Source organism: Bemisia tabaci, chromosome 9 (assembly GCF_918797505.1).
Source record: "Bemisia tabaci chromosome 9, PGI_BMITA_v3".
Classification (NCBI taxonomy): Eukaryota; Metazoa; Arthropoda; class Insecta; order Hemiptera; family Aleyrodidae; genus Bemisia; species Bemisia tabaci.
The window spans coordinates 9387258-9408837 of NC_092801.1; the positions used below are offsets into that span (position 1 = coordinate 9387258).

Here is a 21580-nt window from a genome sequence, read left to right on the forward strand (position 1 = left end):
TTTGCCTGCATCACATGCCAAGGATTCTGATCGTATATTGGTGCTTTTATGGATCTTCAGTGTATTTTTCAAAGAATACTATTTTTGTTGTCGTTTCTTTAAATACCTAAAAAATAACCATTCAATTTCGATCACTTCAGTGTCAAGCAGAATTTCAAATTTTAATTTCAAATTCATCTTTAGAAGAGCGCTCTCCTGAAAAAATTGCCGTCGTGCTTTGATGGGGATTTTTTTTCCATGGACTTTCGAAGATTGCTAGATTGGGTCAAAAAATTATTTTAGATTTCGATATTGCACGTTACTACTCCTGTTCCCTTTTATTAAGGAAAATTAACCAAGAGGTATTTTTTTTCTTCTTCTTCCTCTTTGAAAGTTTATATGAGTTTTCTTCGCTCATTCAAAAAAGTTGGGTAGCATTACCATACTCTGGTTAAAAAACGGCACAACCATACAGTATGGTAACTTCCACCAAAATTATTGCCACAATTCGGTATAATCTTGTTACTTTCATGATAATTTTGATAAAAGTTACCATACTCTATGGTTGTGCCGTTTATTTACCAGAATATGGTAAATGCTACCTATTTTTTTCCGCGTTGAACGGTCCTCCAATCAAATGTAACGCAAGAACACAAATATGCGTATTTTTACCAGTACACATTATTAATCAAACAAAATATGATAATTTTGACGAAATTTACCATACTCTATGGTTGTGCCGTTTATTAACTAGAATTTGATAAATGCTCCTAATTTTTTTCCGCGTTGAACGGTCCTTTAATCAAATGTAACGCAAGAACACAAATACATATACCGACGGTGAAACTACCAAACCACGTATCTCGGTTTGCGGCGTTGCAGACTTCCTGTCATACTTTATTTTTTAAATAGAAAACTACTCAACGTCAATTCGTGAAAACTTCCGTGATTTTTCCTCTTTGCGCGGAGAAAAATCTGTGAAAATTGTAAGGAATGATATTGATTTGATCTCCTTCAAAAAAATAAAATGTGAGTGGAGATTTTTAAACACCGCAAACGAGATACGTGGTCTGGTAGTTTCACCGTCGATATGCGTATTTTTACCAGTGCACATTATTAATAAAACAAACACGTTCATTTTTTTTTTTTTTTTTTTTTTTTTTTTTTTTTTTTTTTTTTTAATTTTCATATTTCCACAAGATAGTTGACCGCCCGAAACGAGAGCACCAATAGGAACGCCGTGACCGAACACACAGAGCCGACAATCATCATCTTGGTGGTCATCGGGTGGTCATGCCGGGGTTTCTCCCCGTCCATCCTGAACCTCAACGTCATGTTCAACGAGTGTATCTCGACCTCGCAGGATTTCCCGTTCTTCGCCTCCCGCACGGAAAACTCCGTCACCGAGTCGTTACACCCATCCTCCCGCCCGCTATAACTGCAGTTGTAATAAAAATATAGATGACCGTTCCTGTCTCCGTTCGCCTTGATGCGAAAGTTCGATGGGCTATCATCATAGCCGAGCTTCCTACTCAACCACCTCCCGTCCACGTTATGCACGTCACACTTGCTTTTCCTGCCGGGCCTCGTTGTTGTTGAATGAATCGTTGAGTAGGCCGTTGAGTAGGTCGTTGAGTATGTCGTTGAGTCCGAGTCGATCTCCGTCGTTGATGATGTGTCTTCGTTTACGATTATCCCGCCGCAAACGTAGGAGAGAAGATGGCACAGGATGATTAAGATGAGTGCTTTTTCCGATGCGGCGGTTTTCTGTCTTAAAGTGTGGTGTTTGAAACAGTTCTCGACGCTCGTAACAACGTAGGGCGTCGTTAGTTTCTCGGAGGAGTGTAGGGGGCGCCTCTGTCGCGTTTCGTTGGATAAATCCGTGGATCTTCCCAGTTGCATGGTTGATTTTATCACGAGCTTTCAGCAGCAAAAATTCAGCGAACCGTGCAGATGAACTTTTTCTCTTGGAGAGAAAACTTCTGTCTTGGCTTGATTTTGTGCTGTTTTTAGGAGTAGTTAGCTTTATTGATGTATTTCTGATGTGGTTTTTTTCCGCTTAGATTATACTCGTGACGTCAAGCACTTGACTTCCTGATTTGTTGTAATCAGGCGACACCGTGCCTCGGTAGAGATCTACAAAAAAAAAAAAATTAAATAATATTCGTTTAGTGCCTCGCAAAAACTCAAGTAGTATTTTGCAACAAAAATATTCGTATGAATTCGCAATTAGTGCTAAAATTTCAATTGTCGTAATATGGAATTGAAATAATATCACATCACTTAGCCAATTAATGCCGATTTCAAAGGACCTATAAAATGAATTTCATACGCACCAAAATAGAAAATGTGTAATGCAAAGAAAACTCGCAACTCAGATTAATGTAATTTTTTATCACAATGAATTTCAACAAAAGGTCCCCTTCAATTGGCAAATAGGCAACATACACAACCCTTCGATGGAGTAACAAGTTATACCAGAGTAATTTCAATTTACGTGAACCTGTGATACATGGGAAGTAGATTAAATGATTTAATAATATTCTCATCCTCCTTTTGGTGTGCTTGAATGAAAAAGCTTGAATTGATCAATGGTCAGGTGGTATGACATGGTAAAAGTTATATTCTTTTCTAAGACAGAAGTAAAAATAAACCTAGAATTTATGACATCCTAATGCTAAAGCAGCATACTATTTTTTCAGTGCGGGCCAGGAAAAATCGAAAACGCGACGCAGGGGGCGCGAATAATTTTCCCGAACTACATTTTTCGCGACGCGCCGGCAGGTATACCACGCCCCTCCCGAAAGGGCCAGCCGTCCACCCACGATTTTGATGTGAATTCATCTCTGTACATTAAGAATATAAAATATCTCCATCCATTACCTACATGCATATGAAATATTAATACAAAAATTGCTGTCCTAAAAATTCAGCCCCGAAGATTGGTCCATTTTCCTGCGAAAGATCTCATTTGCTCTAAACACAAGTACACTCATTCTTCACTTAATTACCTCCTTTCCTATGATTTAAGGAGTCATTCGAGATAAAAAGAATCTTTTAAGATATCGGATGGACTTGATTTGATGGGCCATGACTAATAGGAGTGTATTAACTATCCCCCTTCCCAGAGGAGGATCTAGCAATTTGGCAACACTGAATTTCTACATTTAAACCTACGCTAAATAATCGATTCTCGTTGGAGCACTTGGCCCCTCCAAGAATCGATACATTTCCATAGGTTTAAATGGAGGAAATCCGGTGTTGCCATATTGCTGGATCCGCCAATGCTCCTTCCCCACGCCACTCTTCCACGTGCTATTTCCAGACTTCGAGTGCCCGGTCATAACTCCTCTTTTGCATTCACGCGGCATGACACCTCCGAAACAAACACGTATAACGTGATGCCAATTTTAATTCTGCAACTAGGCAAGCGCATATGTGTAGTGTGAACGCATAATTGCGCATCAACGATGCGGACTGTTGCTGTATTTCGCTTTTAAGAGGGAAGAGGGTGGATCTTACAGAAATTTTGCAGAGAGGAAAATAATACTGAAAATGATTATTCCTTGTAGTATAGTAGGTATGGTATACACCAGATAGCGTTGCCACTAAATGCAAATTGTGTTTTTGAAAAAAAAATTGAATTAAAATTCGAGATCCTGAGCCTGGGTGTCGACATGGGTAGAACTGGTATGGAACCAGGGAGTCCTAGTACCTCCCAAAAAATAAGGCAGATTTTTCTGGATATAGTAAGTGACAAATTTCTCACCTTAGGAATAATTTATTTTATCTTATTTATATTACTTATTCTAACTAGCATATAATTTTATCAGACTTCTCCGTTGTCGTATCACTCCAGTTATTTTACCTTAAAGGCAATGGTTGTAATTTTGCACTGGAAGTTAGACATAAATTATACAAAAAAAAAGATAAATAATTTCAATTCAATCAATTTTATCGGTAGAAACGGCTCAAAATAGCTCTTGAGAAAACTCAATTTTTCAGCTTATATGGGGAGGGGGGCATGGGCCCCCTTTGTAAGCCCGAGAAATCCTCTGAACCCCCTTTTGGAGCTAAAAGAGTCCCACAAACCCTCCTCAACGATATTTTTAGAGATCTCTAGACCTCCCTGGACAAGGTTCCCTGCTGCCCTCCCGTTCTTATATCCACCCGTGGCTATAAACATATGAGAACACAAAGATATTGTCTTCACTCTGACTCTCATCAGATGCTCAGGAAGGTGAAAATTCGTTTCTATAGCTAGCTGAGCTAGTTAAATTTAATTCAGGCGAGCACATTAATGCCAATTTGGTTATTCATTTTCACTTACACGTACCCTCTCTTTGCAAGTATGAAGGTCAGCAGGCTTTGAACGTCGAGACTTAAGGGGTTGGATTAAATTAGTTGCGCAGATGAGGACGATCGGTGGGTGAGGATGGGGTTATCTTCAGAGAGAAAAACACTATCTAATATGTACGTGAGGATTCAACACTAGCTTAACACTGAGCCCTCAAGTACATAAAATAGTGTTATTCTCATTAGCTTAGTACAAAGTCGCAAGAATTAAAGCATGCATTTCCCATTGACTTACCTTCCTCGGATGTCTTACGTGTAGTGACAGAAATACGCATATTCTAACTTTTACTACTGACATTACCTTAAAACATTGCGCACTCCCTTATAATCAGCTTAACTCAAAAGTATCAGAATTCACAATTTAAAATAAAGTTTTTCCAAGCAGATAATTTTACTTTTAAGTCATAAACATAGCCAGTTTGAGTTAGAACTTCCTCTTAACATACATATTCCCTATTTCTCTCTTTCTCTCCTTCTCTCTCCCTCCTCTTATCCCGTGTTATAATTGGATTGCACATATGAGAAAGGGACGCACACTCCATTTTATATGAGCGGCTTGGAGGACAAGGCGCATAAGTGCAATTTTGCTATTTCGAGAAAGACATGTTTAAAGTTTAGAAATTACATGGATCTTTACGGTGGAAAGAGAGTTCAAACTGACTTTTTGATACTTAAAGATTAGAATTTTGGAGCGAATTTTTCACAGAATATGCACAAAGACTAGTTTTACATGAAATCGGCAATTACTCAATATTTTCAAAAATTACACTTATGCGCCATGTCCTCCAAGCGCTTCATATCGGATTGCATGAATCTGAGTCTTCAACTTAATTAAACAAAATGCCACCAAGTTGCACTGGTTCCAGAATTGGGCTTTGATGCTTGATTCTTGTAGATCAACTGCAAATAATCAGATCCCTCCAAAGAACAACTTTCCACGTTGGATATTAATCAAGATATTGCGCTTTGAAAAAGTCTGCTTATCACGTCATCCACCGCCGTAGTGGCATTCTTGGTTCCTTCCACATTGGTTTCATTCGTGTTTGAAGTCGAGCAACCAGTGCATTTGTGTGTAATACTGATCGATGAAAGAAATGTGGAAGAATCCAAGGGTGTCACCACCGTTGTGGATGACGTCATAAACCCAATTTTTCAAAGCACGATATCTTGGTTAATATTGAATGTAGAGTGTTGCTATTAGAACAGATCTGATTATTTATAGCTGATTTGCACGAATCAATCATCAAAACATGGTTCTGTAACCACCGGAACTTACTAATAGTATTTGGTTCTCTACCAAAAAAGTAATAATTTTAAAGAGAAACGATCTTGTGTATGTCATTACCACACATTAGTTTTTTTCACGACTAAGAGGAAGTTGCACGATTTTGAAAACAATATATCCGTGTCGGGTTTCTTCTACTAAGTGCAAACCACTTACAGTTAAATTATCTGGAAAAAAATCTTACCAAATCGAAAAAAAATCCAATCCTAAAAGTGGAAATAGATTCTAAAACAAACACTCATCGAGGAATATACCACGCGTGGCAACCAGCACGAGGCTGTTTGTGAAACTGGCGTGCCCACCGATTTTCGGCACCAACCACGGAGGTTTATTGTGATGGAGAAATGATGAACTTAAAACCATCCTGCACGTACGATTAGGTCGTTAGCTTCCGCACATGTACGAATTAATTATTATTTTGGAGGCGACATCACAGAGTCCCAAACAAACGACAAACCTCAGTTCGTTATAAGGTCTCCTACACCGCAGTGCCAATGAAGAACGCCGAATGAACCTTCAAGAGTTGCCAAAATTCCTCAGATAAAGCCTTTTTCTTGGGGGGGGGGGGGGAGCCATGCATATTTTTCCTTGAAATGGATCACTGAACAAGGTACGAATTTAAGATTTTGATACATGTTTTTTAACCAAAATTTCACTCAGAACACGACGCACACAACGAAATTTACCAAAATCAACTCCTTCCGAAAATATTTGATGATTCTTGATGCGTGACTTCAAATCACCCGCTCATGAAAACTCAATGATTCACATTGCACGCAAAACGTTATCATAAACGTCTGTACGATATACCAATCTGCCATTCTCAATCTTGACACTTTGGCTCAGCTACAGCAAATTGCTTATAGTTTGAACAACACATGGTGGAAAATGAACATTGATCGATTGAGAAGCTTGCTGAAACCGTCCCTGGTAAAAATTGGCGATAGGAGCTGCGTTTCAAAATACCATAGGAGTGCTTATAGCCGACTGAAGAGGGCGATATAAAATCGTATAGCTGGCTGTAGGAAGTGGAAAAAATCATACGGCCGGGCTACACGAAGCGATAAAAAATTATACAGCCGGGCCATAGTTCCTATCGCCGGGCTTTACACTTTATCGCCTGGCTGTTGCTTTTGCGCCATCTGCTATAAAAGGCTATAAGAAATTGTGTAGAAATTCTTGTGCTTTGTAGATCCTTAAGTGTGTACGGAATCACCTTAATATTTACAAAACGCACATAATATTTTCCTTTACTACATATTTTTTTTCATCAATTAAAATGAGAATAATCCATACAGAGTGTGCAAACATTTCAAAGTCATAAGTTGAAAAACGCTGACTCCGCGAGATTAAATATAAGAGCCTAACACAAAGCGGAGCGGCGGCGCACCGGCGCCTACAAACCTAACAGGGATACTTCACGCATTGCGCAATGCGTGAAGTATCCCTGTTAGGTTTGCAGGCGCCAATGCGTGTTTAGCGCTGGCTGCCCGCCCGCCGCGCCGCGCCGCAACGTACCGCGGCGCTTGAAGCAACTATTTCACACCAGAGGTATTGCACAGTATCATACGAAATTGAAGGCGCTCCAACATCTTAGGAATGTCAGACATCCTTCAAAAGAACAGAGCTTTCCTCGCAAATTAAAGCAAGATACTGCGGCCCAAAAAGAGAGCGGTAGTCCAAAAACTCACTAGGTCCTAGCATCCGTAATTAGTAACGTTTCGCATACCCTTTATCGCCAGGCTGTTGCTGAATCGCCATCGGCTATAAAAGGCTAAAAGAAATTGTGTTGCCGGCTATAGAAGCTATTGGAAATCTTACAGCCGGCTGTAGGTCTATGGTATTATGGAACACAGATTCTACTGCCAATTTTTACCAGGGGTTGTAGTGCGCGATTTGACTTGCGTAGAGCTTTGAGTTTTTTGTGAGCGGGCAGATCAAATTCCTCTTAACCAATGTGTAATAAAAACGTTGATATCATCATTAGGAGTTGGTTTAAGTAATTTTCGTTGTTCGAATCGTGCTCTACGTGAAATTCTGACTAGGTAATGTGTCAGAATGTGTGTGTCGGAATTCGTACCGTGTCGAGTGATCCATTGTCAGATATTCTAGTTTAAATATCAAAAAATATTGTCAAAATAATTTGAAAAAAATATTCAAAATTTTTTCAGTAAATTTGTATTTTATTGAAGAAAATTTGGCAATGTCTGAAGGCTCATACGTTGTTTTTCCTTTGCGAGGTAGTATAACTGAGTGGATCGAAATTTGAATTACCTGCGACGTTTGCACGTTCATGATTTATAAAATGACCATTTAAATCTAATTTTGTGGGTAACTTATGCAAATAATGAAAGCAGTCTTAAAATTATCCGATGCGAATTTTTGGATCTATGTGAAAAACATATTATTATCACCTGGATACTTCGTTATTTTTATGGAAGTTTTGGTAGACCTATTAATGCGGTAACTTATTCTTATTCGCAGTTTGATGTTTGGGCGTTTTAATTGGTGTTGGATTTATATTCAAGAGGATGGAGTTCCTGGAAAGCTTGTGCAGGATTGAAAGGGCTAGGAGAAAAATAAACAACATTTAAATTCAGATCTGCCAATGAGTAATCTAATATTTGTGAGAGGAATATACAAAAAGCATAAAATTGTAATCCAAAGAAGTATTGCCGGCTAATTTCCCCAAAAACGGTTTGATGCTTTTTCTGATATTGAAGATTTCCATGAATGAAATAACTCCTCAGGTGAATCATGCGTCGCGTACATTCTCGATATTTTCTTTCAATAGCCACAAAAGGAGTTGACTGAAACGCTCAAAATTTTAGAAGCAACTATTTTAACGTCTAAGCCATGCCAATTGCATACTAGAAAAATGAAGGAGTTTTGAAGTTCATCATGTTTTCATTCAACCTGATTGCTGTTTCTGTGATTCACCAATTTTTGGCAACGCTATATTATCATTTTTCTATGAAATCGTTCATTATGATTAGTAAAACCATTTGAAATACGATTAATGTAAGAAGAGATTAGCCAAGGTGTTAGGTGTTTTCACTGCATGGTGTTTCATAGCATGTTTATTAAGCATGTTAAGCAATTATTAGCATGTTAAGTAAATCAGTGAAAACACCTAACACCTTGGCTAATCTCTTCTTACATCAATCATATTATTTTTTTGATAATATTTTGCAATTAGGAACTAAAACTGGCTCATGCGTAAGAACAATTATATCTCAAGGGAGATTGATGCAACATACGTTGTTCACACTGAGTTGGAAATTTTAGTTCCGAATTAAAAAATGCAGTATTTTTTTATACGCAGTATTTTCAGTTTTTTATTTTGCAGTATTTTCTTGTTCAGATTGGGTAATTAGATAGCCTTCATCATCTTAGGGATTCAACCAACCGGTTCCATTCATCCATTCTGGATTTTTTCAAATAGTATTTTACAAAGATTTTTGTATGTTTGTTTTTAGCTTTCATTATGCGTTCCGGAAATGATATCGTGGCTGATGCTGGCCTTTTGCGAAGGAGCCATCCTTCTGTGTTTGGCGCGATTCCTGAGTGGACTGTGTTTAGGATTCATCTGCGTCACGACCCCGCTGTACATAGCCGAGATCGCCCAACCTTGCGTCCGGGGAGCCCTGGCTACCTTCTTTCAACTCTTCATCGTCATCGGTATCCTCTTTACGTTTATATTGGGTGAGTACCTACAGATTTTAACTTTCGCTCCCTTAATATAGATGTGTAACGTGCAAATCGGGGATTGGTCACACTGAAAAAAAAGGATTGCTAATTCACCGATTTAGGGTGGAGCAAAATTTGCTTCACTTCGTAAAGCTTTCTTATCCGTGCACGGTGTTGAATCAAGTGAACGACTAGCACAAATTGCTACACCGATTTGCTACATCTGCGCGCCTTCATGCAGTTAATCTTGCATCGAGTGGCTTGGAAGTGTAACTGCATTTTTGGTATTGGTACTTTGCGAACAGTAAAAATAGCTCAATAGTTAGGCTGAAATAGCGGAATTTACGGAAAAATAGCGAAATTTACGGAAGAATAACTAAATAGGTAACAAACGTAGCTTTTCAGAGAGCAAAATCACCTACACGCGTGTGTGTAAGTTAGCTGAAATTTGTGTAGCGATTTTACCTGCATGGTTTGCACGTTCGTCTTTTAGCTACACCATGCCATGAAATACCCGCGTGCACGCCAATTTCAGCAATATTTTTTTTCAGTGCATGTAAACGTTTATTATTAGCGTTTCAATACGCGTCTGATACGCAGTTTGATCGAAAAATATCAACCTACAAACGGGGTGGGGTCAGTATGGGGATGAAAAATGGGTCTCAAGAGAGACTTTTTTTGGATCGAAAAGAAGAGTTTTTTGTGTTTTTCTTGCACAATGACGACGTAATGTTCACTCTATTAATGTTCAGTATGAACATTAATAGTTCTAGTTGTACTCAATAGTTGTGGAGGTCATCTTTTCCTCTTCGTGGAGTCATGAAATCAGGAAGACTTTTTGGTGCCAAACGACATTTGTGCGACGGTATACTTTTCGAAACAGGAAGGAAGCCTCAATGAGTATTCTATGGTCGAAATCAAAAAGCGCTCTCTATTGGCTGAGCGCTTAATATGCATACCTTAATCCTAAGTACAATTTTTCATCAGAGAAACTTTGGCAACATCCGAATGTTAATACGGCAGTTTGCCCCCGGCACTATACGGTGATAAAATTTCATGAAAAATTAAATCTTGAAATTTCACGTGAAATAATTCATGAAATTTCAGAAATTTATGAAAGATATTGAAAAATACCGGTTCCTTCTCGTGTTTCGCAAACTGTAAAAATTGTGACTTTCCTCTATTTTGTGTGCCTGAGCGCGGCTTGCATACTCTCGCCCCTGACAAATGGACCGCGTTAAACAGAAAGGAACCAAGTCACATCAGCTATTGCCAAATTTAATCGGGCCATTACTTTACTTTAATTTTTTACTTTACTCCCAAGGTTCTACCAAATCTGAATATTTAAAAAAAAAATACTGAATTTTGTAATTATTGTATTTAGCAAATGGGTGGTTTTTATACGAGGATTAAAAATTAACAAGTGGTACGGAATATAACAAAATAATATGAACTATGCAAAACGATAATCCGGGTATCGGAATTTGGCTGTTTTGAAAACGCCTTCGAATGCGGCGTGATACCTCACGCATTCCGAAGAGTTCCAGTAGTTGTATCATTGCGCCGTAAGAATGTGACGGAAGATTACAATTGAAATTGCCTTCATGCACGCTGGCCTTTTCGATTTCCTTTGACATTTTTGCAGTCATGAATGCATAGCTTAAGTGCGGTTCAGCTTGAATTGTATATTGCAAGTGGGTAATTTTTATAGGAGGATTATAAATAAACAAGTGGTACGGAATAAAACATAATAATAGGAACTTTGCAAAACGATAATCCGGGTATCGGAACTTGGCTGTTTTGAAAACGCCTTCAAATGCGGCGTGATACCTCACGCATTCCGGAGAGTTCAAATAGTTGTATCATTGCGCCGTAAGAATGTGACGGAACATTAAAATGTAAATAGCCTTCATGCACGCTGGATTTTTCCGATTTCCGTTCACAGTTTTGCAGTTATGAATGAATAGCTGAATTGCGCTCCAGCTAGAATTGAGGAGCATAGAATGGAGGCACATACACGTATGTGCCCTTTTTCCGGAAATGGCAGAAACGTATTCCTCGCATCCTAATGTACCAATGTCCCGAGTTTCAGCTTAATTGATCAATTTTCGGAGCTAAGAGACCAAGTTTTGTGAGGCTAAGTCAGGCGTATTTCATCCATTTGCCTCTCGTTACGGTCGCCGCGACGCGACGTTTAGGAGATAGCGCGCAGGGCGCAGGCAGGCAGGCAGGTGATGGGTACTGATATAAGTATAAGGATCCCTCACAACAGGTGCATCGCACTGATTCTACTACTGAATGCAATATCATCGGGTTGCAGTGATTGTCTACGCGTTGCACCGGTGACACGTGACATTTTGTAATTATTAATGAATCAATTTTTAATGGTCTCTTGTGGGTTTAAATTTTTCGTTTTTTTCCGCGTGTTTTGCTGTCTTTTTTATTAACGATGATCGAAAATGATCCACCCGCACGGTCGCGATCGAAATTATGATTTATTTACGTTTAGAAACTCGTTAAAGTCTTAAAAATTTAGCTTTGAAAGCCAAAACCTATAACCACCAGTCCATTTCCGGAAAAAGGGCACATAACGGAAAATTTTAAAAAATTCCTCCCACAACACGGAAAGAAGTGTAAGTTTTACTAATGATCGTTGGTGTATGAACGGTGATATGAGTGCCCCAGTTTCGATGTATGTCATCATCAGTGCCTAGAAAGTAGGAATGAAAACTTCAAATGAGTTTTTCTCACAACTTGTTTTTTCGGTATGTGCCCTTTTTCCGGAAAGCTCCTCAATTCGGAGCTACAATTTCTGACTCAGTGTAGGAAGGACGTATGTTCCATCAGTCTCTCTTGGGATATACTTTACTCTTTAACTTTTTACATGAAAACCGTTGTGCGAATTTTCGTGCAAATTTCAATAAATTTCCTCCGTTGTTCGGAGCAAATTCCCGAAAATTCTCAAATGAATCCGCGCAAATTTTCCCTCTTTAAAAATTAAATTGCCCAGTTAATTTTGGCAAAAGCTGATGTGGCTTGGTTCCACTCTGTTAAACTCGGTCCAAATATGAATTATTTCACAGCATCGTGAAACGTGAAATGGACTGAGTTAATCAGAAAGGGACCAACCCACATTTTGGAAAAAATTGAGTTATGAGAGGGTTCGAACTCAACCACTGCTCTACTATCTATCGCCAAAAATTCAACGTTTTTGTTGGAGCAAATTTTGCAGAAATTGAACGTGAAGTTTATCTTTTACATTGAGTCTCATGCAGGAGCCAAGCTTTAAACCTCTTTTTCTCGGTTCGATCCCGATGTGGCTTGGTTCCTTTCTGTTTAACTCCGTCCAAATATCTCACTGTTTCCAATCTTTTATTCCTCACTGGCAATAAAAACACATTGGATCTAGAGTCCAGACTCTTAAAAACATTGACAAGAAAAAATACGCTTGATTCAATTAGATTTAAGCTTAAATCAAGAACCAAGCCTCTTAATTTGAGTGGATTTCTTTTTTATTTAAGCTTAAATCTGATTGAATCAAGAGTCCTTTTTCTTGTCAATGTTTTCAAGAGTCTGGACTCTAGATCCAATGTGTTTTTTTTCCAGTGAGGCTCTCCTACTTTCATGTCACCCTGCCCAGCACGCAGCATGGCGAAAAATCCACTTAACATCTCCCTCGGTTCACAGGTATCCTTCAGGACGCCCTATGGATAACCCTGGGCTGTTCCATCGTCGTACTAGTATTCTTCGCGCTGTTCCTCTGGATGCCGGAGTCCCCGGTGTACCTGACGATGGTGTCCCGACCCAAGGCGGCGGCGGCATCCCTGCAGTGGCTGCGTGGGCGGGACTACGACATCTACGCCGAGATCCGGGTCATCGAAGCCGTCGTCCAGGAGGGCCGCGACGTGGAGGTCACTTACGGCGACTTCATCTCCGACGCCGCCTCCTTCCGCGGCATCATCATTGCCATGGGCCTCTTCTTCTTCCAGCAGATGTGCGGCATCAACGTTGTTATATTCTACATGAACACCGTGTTTGAAACGGCCGGGAGCACCATCTCGCCGACGCTGGCCACCGTTATCATCGGAATCGTACAGGTAGAATTTTGTTTTGAGAAACGAATGAGCCAGTTGCGCTGGTCACAGAATCATGTTTTGATGCTTGATTTTTATAGATATAATATATGACGTCAGTATTGATGTCTCTGTTGATGACGTGACTCTTTTAATAACTTCACCGTTGATGACGGCTTCATTGGTGAAATAACGATTGGTAGCGTCTTTATTGATGACGTCACTGGAGATACTATCACTACATATTACATCGCGGCCGATGACAGATTTTGACGGCATGTGAAAAGGGAACCAGTTTTCACTTGAATTCTATGCTATTAATTCAAAAAAGAAAGTTTAATTTGTTTAAAGACGTGCAAGAAAATATGTGACCCTCAGTCCACGGAAGGAAATTTTCAGGAAAGTAATTACCATAAATTGGGTAGAAAAATCGAAATTTGAGCTTTGGACAGAAAGCACGCCCTCATATCCAAGAGCATAATTTGTCCCTTGTAGTCCAACGTCGGGTCAGTTGCGCTGGTCGCAGAATCATGTTTTGATGCTTGATTTTTATAGATAAGCTAAAAATAATAAGACCTGTCGAAACAGCAGCTTTCTACGCTCAATATTAACCGAGATATCGCCCTTTGAAAAGTCGGATTTTTGACGTCATCCACCGCGATTGTAACACCCTTGGTTTCTTCCACTATGCTTTCATCGATCTGTTATTAGACACACTACTTGTGTACTGGTTGCTCAACGTGAAACTCGGATGAAAGCAAGGTGGAAGAAACCGAGGTTGTCACAACCGCGGTGGATGACGTCAAAAACCCGACTTTTCGAAGGGCGATATCTCGGTTAATTTAATATTGAACGTAGGAAGCTGCTGTTTCGACAGGTCTTATTATTTTTAGCTTACCTATAAAAATCAAGAATCAAAACATGATTTTGAGACCAGCGCAACTGACCAATTTACACGGGAACAATGGTTTCGTGGGCATGCATTGAGTGGTAGACCAAAGGACATCATTTTAATTTTGGGAGATACCAACCCTTCCTAAAGCCGACTTGTGTCTACACTGTCAACATTTGGAGTGAAATTCTGTGCCGGAGTCTATGTAGTGCCCAAAAATCTCGCGTGATATAAATGCGGATTGAAATCTATTCTCTTACGGAATGACTTAAAATATTACAAAACGGAAGGTATTCGTTCCGATGAGTGGCATACGATTTTATAATGCTGCTTTCACTTTGCACTCATAGCTCTCTGGGTTTTTTGAGCACTGTATAGACTCCGACACCGAATTTCACTCAGAAAAAAGAGTCCCTCCACTGGCATCTTGACAAAACCCACCAGTTCCTGAGAAAAGGTACCTTTTGTGTGAAAAAAAAACTAACTTACGGAAAACTTGATATGAACTTTCGGTAAGAAAAACAGTTGATAGCTGATATAATAGTATGTTACGCCTCGACTTTCACCCCTCAAAGGCTCCTTCCAACCGAACTAGTCATCAAAGATAAGGCGACGGTAAGACTACCAGACCACGTATCTCGGTTTGCGACGTTGTAAACTTCCTATCATACTTTATTTTTTAAATGGAAAACTACTCAATGTCAATACTTGAAATCCTCCTTTTTTTCCTCTTTATGCGAAGAAAACTCCGTAAACATTTCAGGAGCTGATATCGATTTGTGCTCCTTCAAAAAAACAAAATGGGAGTGGAGATTTGTAAATACCGCAAACGAGATACGTGAACTAGAGTTTCACCGTCGAAACGTTCTTGGTCTTGTTTTGTTCATGTGAGCAGGCAAAAAAAAATGAGCCTAAAAACGAAATTCTAAATGTTATTCGAAAGTCGATGCCCGACCCCCCAAGTTGCAGAGGTTGCAACAACTTGAAACAAAATCGTTTGATTCTTGCTGTTGAACTAATAGATTGATGTGTAGATTGCCTACTCTCTCCCTCGAAGGAGCTATCAATGTTGGAACTAGTTGCAATTAAGTTGAAACATGTTTCAACTTCAAAGTTTTGCTGGTTGCCTATCTTTAGATTCTGAACAACTTTGGTGCCGCAATTTTGCAATCTCAGCAGGTCGCAACTTTGCCTTCCGATCAGATCGCCAAAAATCGGCACTTATCGACCAAAAGTTGACCGAAAGTTGCAACTTTGTTGCAACTAAAACATTGTTTCAACTTTTCGCAACTTTTACATTGAAAAATGCTACTTGGGTCCCCATAAGGAAGGAGTGTAAATTGGATGTACATATATTCATACGAAATGGAACTATGTGGAAGTGGAAAGATGGGGTGTGCTCGTTAGTTGAAGGCCTAATAAATGGGGCTTTAAAAGTGCCATTGACGTCAGTGGCAACGGAGCCGTCTCCGTTGTCGCTCTCGGTCGACTTTAAGTCATGAGCCCTACCCACAACGCTCTTGTCTTTTGCCCACGGCTCACGAATTAGCGCTCAGTTCCTTTTGATTTAATGTAAAATCCCGCCTTTCCATTTTCTCAAAAGGCGAACTATATCCACTTTAACATTGTTTCTGATGCAGCCTCCACGAGCACACCCCATCTTTCCACTGTCACATAGTTCATTTTAGCATAAATACGTCCACTTAATAATTCCAATGCATTGATTCGACAGGTGCTAGCCACGGCTCTGTCGGTCTACATGATGGACAAGGCCGGTCGGCGGTTCCTGTTCATCTTCTCGCAAGCGGCCTGCTCGCTGTGTCTCATCTCTCTGGGCACGTACTTCTTCCTCAAGTCGCGCGGCAACGACGTGACGCCCATCGGCTGGCTCCCGGTCGCATCCGTTGCCGTCTTCCTCATCATGTTCGCCTTCGGATCCGGCCCCGTCCCTTGGGCCATCACCAGCGAGATCTTCAGCAAGAACATCGCCTCCCTCGCCCTGTCCCTCGTTACGGCCGTCCATTGGTTGCTCGCCTTCTTCGTCACAAAGGTAATCCCGTTTTCACACATTAGGCCTTGTCTCCACGGGACGTTTTCATGGGATTTGTCCCAAGTTCAAATCGCAGGAATGAAACTTCTGGGATTTTTCCCAGTTACCGTCTCCACGGGACGGGGCTCATACAGTCCTGCGACTAGTTTGCGCGGGAAGATGAAGTATAGTTAAAGTCCAGTATTTAACCGGGATTATAATAATAAATGCACTTAATTGACAATTAAACACATTATTTTAACTAAACAAACGTTAAAAATGTAGCAATGAATAAAATATCGCACAGTTCGTTTTCATTTCTTCTTCTTCTCTCAGTAGGTCCTAGGGGTACAAGTACCATACTTGGTACTGGGAAAAATATTGATTAACTCAATATTTTTCCCAGCTTCGTAAGTGGGGTTTTTCCCTGGGACAAATCTCGTGAAACGGCTCGTGGAGACAAGGCCTTAAAAGAAAAAGAGACGACGGTTCCAACGTTAAGACGTTGGAGAGCGTTCACCGTAGCACCTCGCCAATATGTAAAAGTATTCTACAGCATTTTCCGTTTTTCTTGCATTTTTATCTCCTGCGCTTAAGTCTTTTTGAGATTGACGGATTCAATTGGATCTTAGTATATATCTTCGCTATCTAGCGAGGGGTAAGTTTCAGTCGATAAAAACTGAGAGAAGACGACGGTTCCAACGTTAAGACGTTGGAGAGCATTCACCGTAGCACCTCGTCAATATGTAAAAGTGGTTTTGCGCGGACGGAAGAGAGCGCTGCACGAAGAAAAAAACCTCGTGCGTGGGACCCGAAGTTTAGGTCATATGGATCTCTGAAATTTTCAGATTGAGCATCTGAACACTTTAGGTCTAGCTGCCGAGGTTCGGATTACACATCTGAAACTTCGGTTCTCACATCTGAAGTACTTCAGATGTATAAGAACTGAAGTTTCAGATGTGTGATCCGAACCTCGACAGCTAGATCTAAAGTGTTCAGATGCTCAATCTGAAAACTTCAGAGATCCATATGACCTAAACTTCGGGTCCCTTGCACGAGGTTTTTTTCTCCGTGTGCAAGACGCTGTTGAGTTAGACGTGGAGCGTAACCTAGGAAACATACATCTATGTAAGAAATGACTAGTCTTCATAGAGTAAAATATAGGGGTCATTAGTGAAGGGGTATTTTGTACCCAACAATTTTTTTGGATCTCCGACGACTAAAAATTTGAACGATCCTTGAAACAGTCATTAAGTAAAAGTACGTTGCAGAGTTTTAAAACGTAAATATAATAATATCTAAAAGACAAGCCTACAGGCAATACATAAAGTGGACAAAATAGGAGAAAAAAGGTAGAAATGGTACATAAATAAAATTGAGAAACTAGGTATTGCTTCCCGCCACGAAAAATTGCGCCGATTCACATGGAGCATTGCGGGCCTTTACCAATGCCCAATGGATACATTAGTAACATACCCGCTGCAAAACGACGGGAAATAGCGTACACTACAAACGTGGTGAACGCTCAAAATTCACGGAGAAAAAAACTTCGTGCGTGGGACCCGAAGTTGAGATCATGCGTATCTCTGAAATTGTCGGATCACGTAACTAAAAACTTGAGGTCGAGCTGCCGAAGTTCGGGTCAGACATCTGAAGTACTTCGATATATACCGAAGGGTTCGGGTCACACATTTGAAGTACTCCGGTACATACCGAAGTGCCTCGATGTCTGACCCGAACATCGGCAGCTCGACCTCAAGTTCTCGGATGCGTGATCAGAAAATTTCAGAGATCCAAATGACCTCAACTTCGGGTCCCATGCACGAAGTTTTTTTCTCCGTGAAGGGGAAAAAATGCCTGCCAGATAGGCCCAGTGGTCAGCGGATTGAATCAGTACTTATGATAAGGGCGGAAAACTTTTTTTCAAAATCCTCTTTTTATGGAATATTAATTGTTCTCTCTGGTTGTCCTTGCCATATTACCCAAGTAAGCAGCCGCATCTGGGAACGCGAGAGATAGACGTACACTAACTAGAATCTTGCGTGAACAGAGCGTCAAAAGTGGCAAATAATATAAACAATATAAATCTATAGAAATAAGAGTTAATAATAAATACAAGAAAAATTCTTGAAAAAATAAGACATAAAATGAAAATTAAAATCAGTGGATTAAACATTATAAAAACAACTAAAAAAGTCAATAACTTCAATCAGTAAATAATTTAAAATAAAATACTAATCTGACAATGACAATGTTGATCATTGGACTTTTTAAAGTTCTGATTCAATCGAACTTCCAATAAGTGTATTAGAACTTTTCAAGCCAATTTAATCGTTCGCGGTTTGCACTGATTCTTAGCGCGTTCAATTGCATACTCATTTTCTTGCGTTAATATTTTAACTTTCAGCTTCTGTTTCGGTTGAGAGAGGGCATGCAAGTGACCCAATATGTCCTGGTTGTATTTATGTTCCATTGAGCTTTGTCTTACCCATTTTTTAGCGTATTTTCCTTGTATTTTACCTATATTCTAGGGTGACCCACAAAAAATGAATTTCGGAAATTTATAGCCGTAACCCCCTAAATCGGTTACAGCATGTTCAAAAACTCGGAAAATGAAATTTGAAGTCAACCGGACAAAATTAACCCGACGCGCAGTTGCCATTTTAAAAATAGCGAATTTTTACGTAATTACGTTTTTCAGTAATTTTTCGCTCTCCAAAAAATGAAGTCGGAGGGGTCTGCAAATTAAACAGAGGGCAAAATTAGTTCATAAACTACACCCTAGTGAAGTTTTGGACCCCCTACATGCTTTTGACCCGACGCGAAAATTTCAAGCATGAATATAGCGAATTTTTGACTGTTTTTGATGATTTTTCCCTCTCTATAAATTAACGTTACAGATGCCTAAATTGTAATCAGAGTGTGAAATTAGTAGCTTAGATGCTCCCAATGCTCCCCTTCTGATAATTTTGACACGCTGCGACGTTGCCATTTTTCTGAGCAAAATCGTGAATTTCGACTTATTTCAATATCATCTATCTAGACCTGAAAAAAAAAAAAAAAAAAACTCAGGAGCCATCGAAAAAGTGCGCTAAAACACGGTGATTATACCATGAGTATCTTTTTTGAAAATTTGGACCCTGTAAAATGTTTCAGTCGGCGTGAAGTTACCACTTGGCAAACAGTGGTTGGCGGTAATAGTCAATTTTCATACGTTAGTGCGCCTTCAATTACATTTGATACCGTGCAATAGTTTCGTGGTGGAATAGTTGCATTGGCGCCTACAAACCTAACAGGGATACTGCATGCATTGCGCAATGAATGAAGTATCCCTGTTAGGTTTGTAGGCGCCAATGCAACAATTCCACCACGAAAGTATTGCACAGTATCAAATGTAATTGAAGGCGCACTAACGTATGAAAATTGACTATTACCGCCAACCACTGTTTGCCAAGTGGTAACTTCACGCCGACTGAAACATTTTACAGGGTCCAAATTTTCAAAAAAGATACTCATGGTATAATCACCGTGTTTTAGCGCACTTTTTCGATGGCTCCTGAGTTTTTTTTTTTTTTTTTTTTAGGTCTAGAGAGATGATATTGAAATAAGTCGAAATTCACGATTGCACCAAAAACTGCACTTATGCACCCTCTCCTCAAAGCCTCTCATTTCATCCTTCATTTTTTTGTGGAGTCTGTGATCTCTGCATCATTCTTTACATGCTTGTCGTAGAACAGCGTTTCATCTTTATTTTTTTCCGCAGGTTTACACGTCTTTGGAGGCATTCATGGGAACCGGTCCTACGTTCTGGATGTTCGCGGCCTGGTGTTGGGTGGGAGTAACATTCTGTTGTCTCCTCATGCCTGAAACCAAGGGTCGACCTCAAGAGGATATCGTGGACGAGCTGAGAGGCTGTAAGAAAAAGCAAACCTCTAGCAGTTGTCCGTAAGGGTTTTTTACGGTGCTTACACTATCCCCGGTCATCTATAAGACGTGACTTAACAACTGAAATATTTTAATTCCGTGTTTTTTGTCTCGTTTTTACGTACCTCAAAGGCACACAGTTTTTCTCTTGAAAAATATACCGTACTGCTCATAGAATGTATACACAAGCACGTAATGTGCAGATGGATTGCGCTAGATCGTTAGGTTGAGAAATGCCATGAACGACCAACTCGTTGTTTCCCTAGCGAAAGAACGTAACTTCATCTCAATGTTGCAAGTTTTCTTTTGCAAAGTGCATTTTACTTACGAGAATCTTGGGCATTCCTGACTAAAAATTTCACTGATTTTCCCTCAGATTTCAGGCGAAAATTAGAAAGATTTTGGATGCGCATTGCACATGTGCACTGTTATTAAATAAATTAATTTTTTCAGTCAATTTGGCAAACTTGGAATGGAGTTATGTTCTTTTGTCCGGGAGACGACAAACTGTCGAGCAATCAGGTGACCGAGAGATCAAAAACTTGGAAGAAAAGATTGATTACTGTAGCATATTATATTATGCAAAGGAACATTTCTTGACACGAGATTATAAGATTTGAATGAACTTTTGGCTAAATATTTAATCATAAGTAAAAAAGACAACCTCTAGCTCGGAATATCGCTGTACTTTACATTACTATACACATTGTACAACCACAGTACTTATTAAATAATTTTACATACAAAACCCTTAATTTGATGTTACACTTTGCAATAAAAAATAAAACATCACCGAAAAGATCAAACTCACCCGTCGTTGAATGATCTACCACCAAGTTTCTTTCTAGAATCGTCGCAAAGTCTGTCTGCTGATAAATTGTTTTGCTTTTTGCGGGGCCTTACATTATTTTGTTTGCTTCCTTCTTTTTTTAATTATTTCACGGGATAACACTGTGCTATAGTACTCTCAGGTATAATCACTCTTTACATTTTGCCAATTACGCATGTTCAACATGTTCGAGCTTTTAAACTCCTTTCAAAAAATCTAAATTTAGTACCTCACTCTTATGTGACCGATGTTAAGTCAATTGTGAATTGTCATGTTCTAGTGCCGCATAATACATTCCAGGTTTTAGTAATTTGAAAATCAAATTTTTATCCAGTTTTTTCCTTACTTTTGTTTAGTTACTAGGTTCGTAAGAATGTAAACGGTTTGATTCATTGTCTTTTACGATTTTCTGTAGACATGTTGTTTCTTTCCAGAATAAATTATTACATTTTTTTCTACATCCCCGTTCGTCCTATGTCCGAACCATTATTATTTTCTTTCGGTCCTGCGAGCCCATTGTTGA

The 21580-nt window shown here is 39.6% G+C and overlaps 2 protein-coding genes across 3 annotated transcripts in view; one reads left to right on the plus strand and one right to left on the minus strand.

Annotated features, from left to right (window-relative positions):
* Positions 1-21517, plus strand: part of LOC109030883 (facilitated trehalose transporter Tret1) — a 96173-nt gene extending 74656 nt beyond the window's left edge. For both annotated transcript variants that reach the window (XM_019042079.2, XM_019042080.2), the window contains exons 4-7: positions 9100-9325; positions 12998-13407; positions 16008-16325; positions 20068-21517. In XM_019042079.2, coding sequence (XP_018897624.2) covers positions 9100-9325; positions 12998-13407; positions 16008-16325; positions 20068-20253 — 1140 coding nt within the window. In that variant the 3' untranslated portion in view covers positions 20254-21517. The remainder of the gene's footprint in view (positions 1-9099; positions 9326-12997; positions 13408-16007; positions 16326-20067) is intronic.
* LOC109030886 (uncharacterized) lies at positions 1126-6072 on the minus strand. The gene is made up of 2 exons (XM_019042084.2): positions 5805-6072; positions 1126-2115 (listed from the first exon to the last, which is right to left on the minus strand). The coding sequence occupies exon 2, from the start codon at positions 1879-1881 to the stop codon at positions 1165-1167; it is 717 nt and encodes a 238-aa protein (XP_018897629.2). The 5' UTR covers positions 1882-2115; positions 5805-6072; the 3' UTR covers positions 1126-1164.
* Positions 21518-21580: the final 63 nt, after the last annotated feature.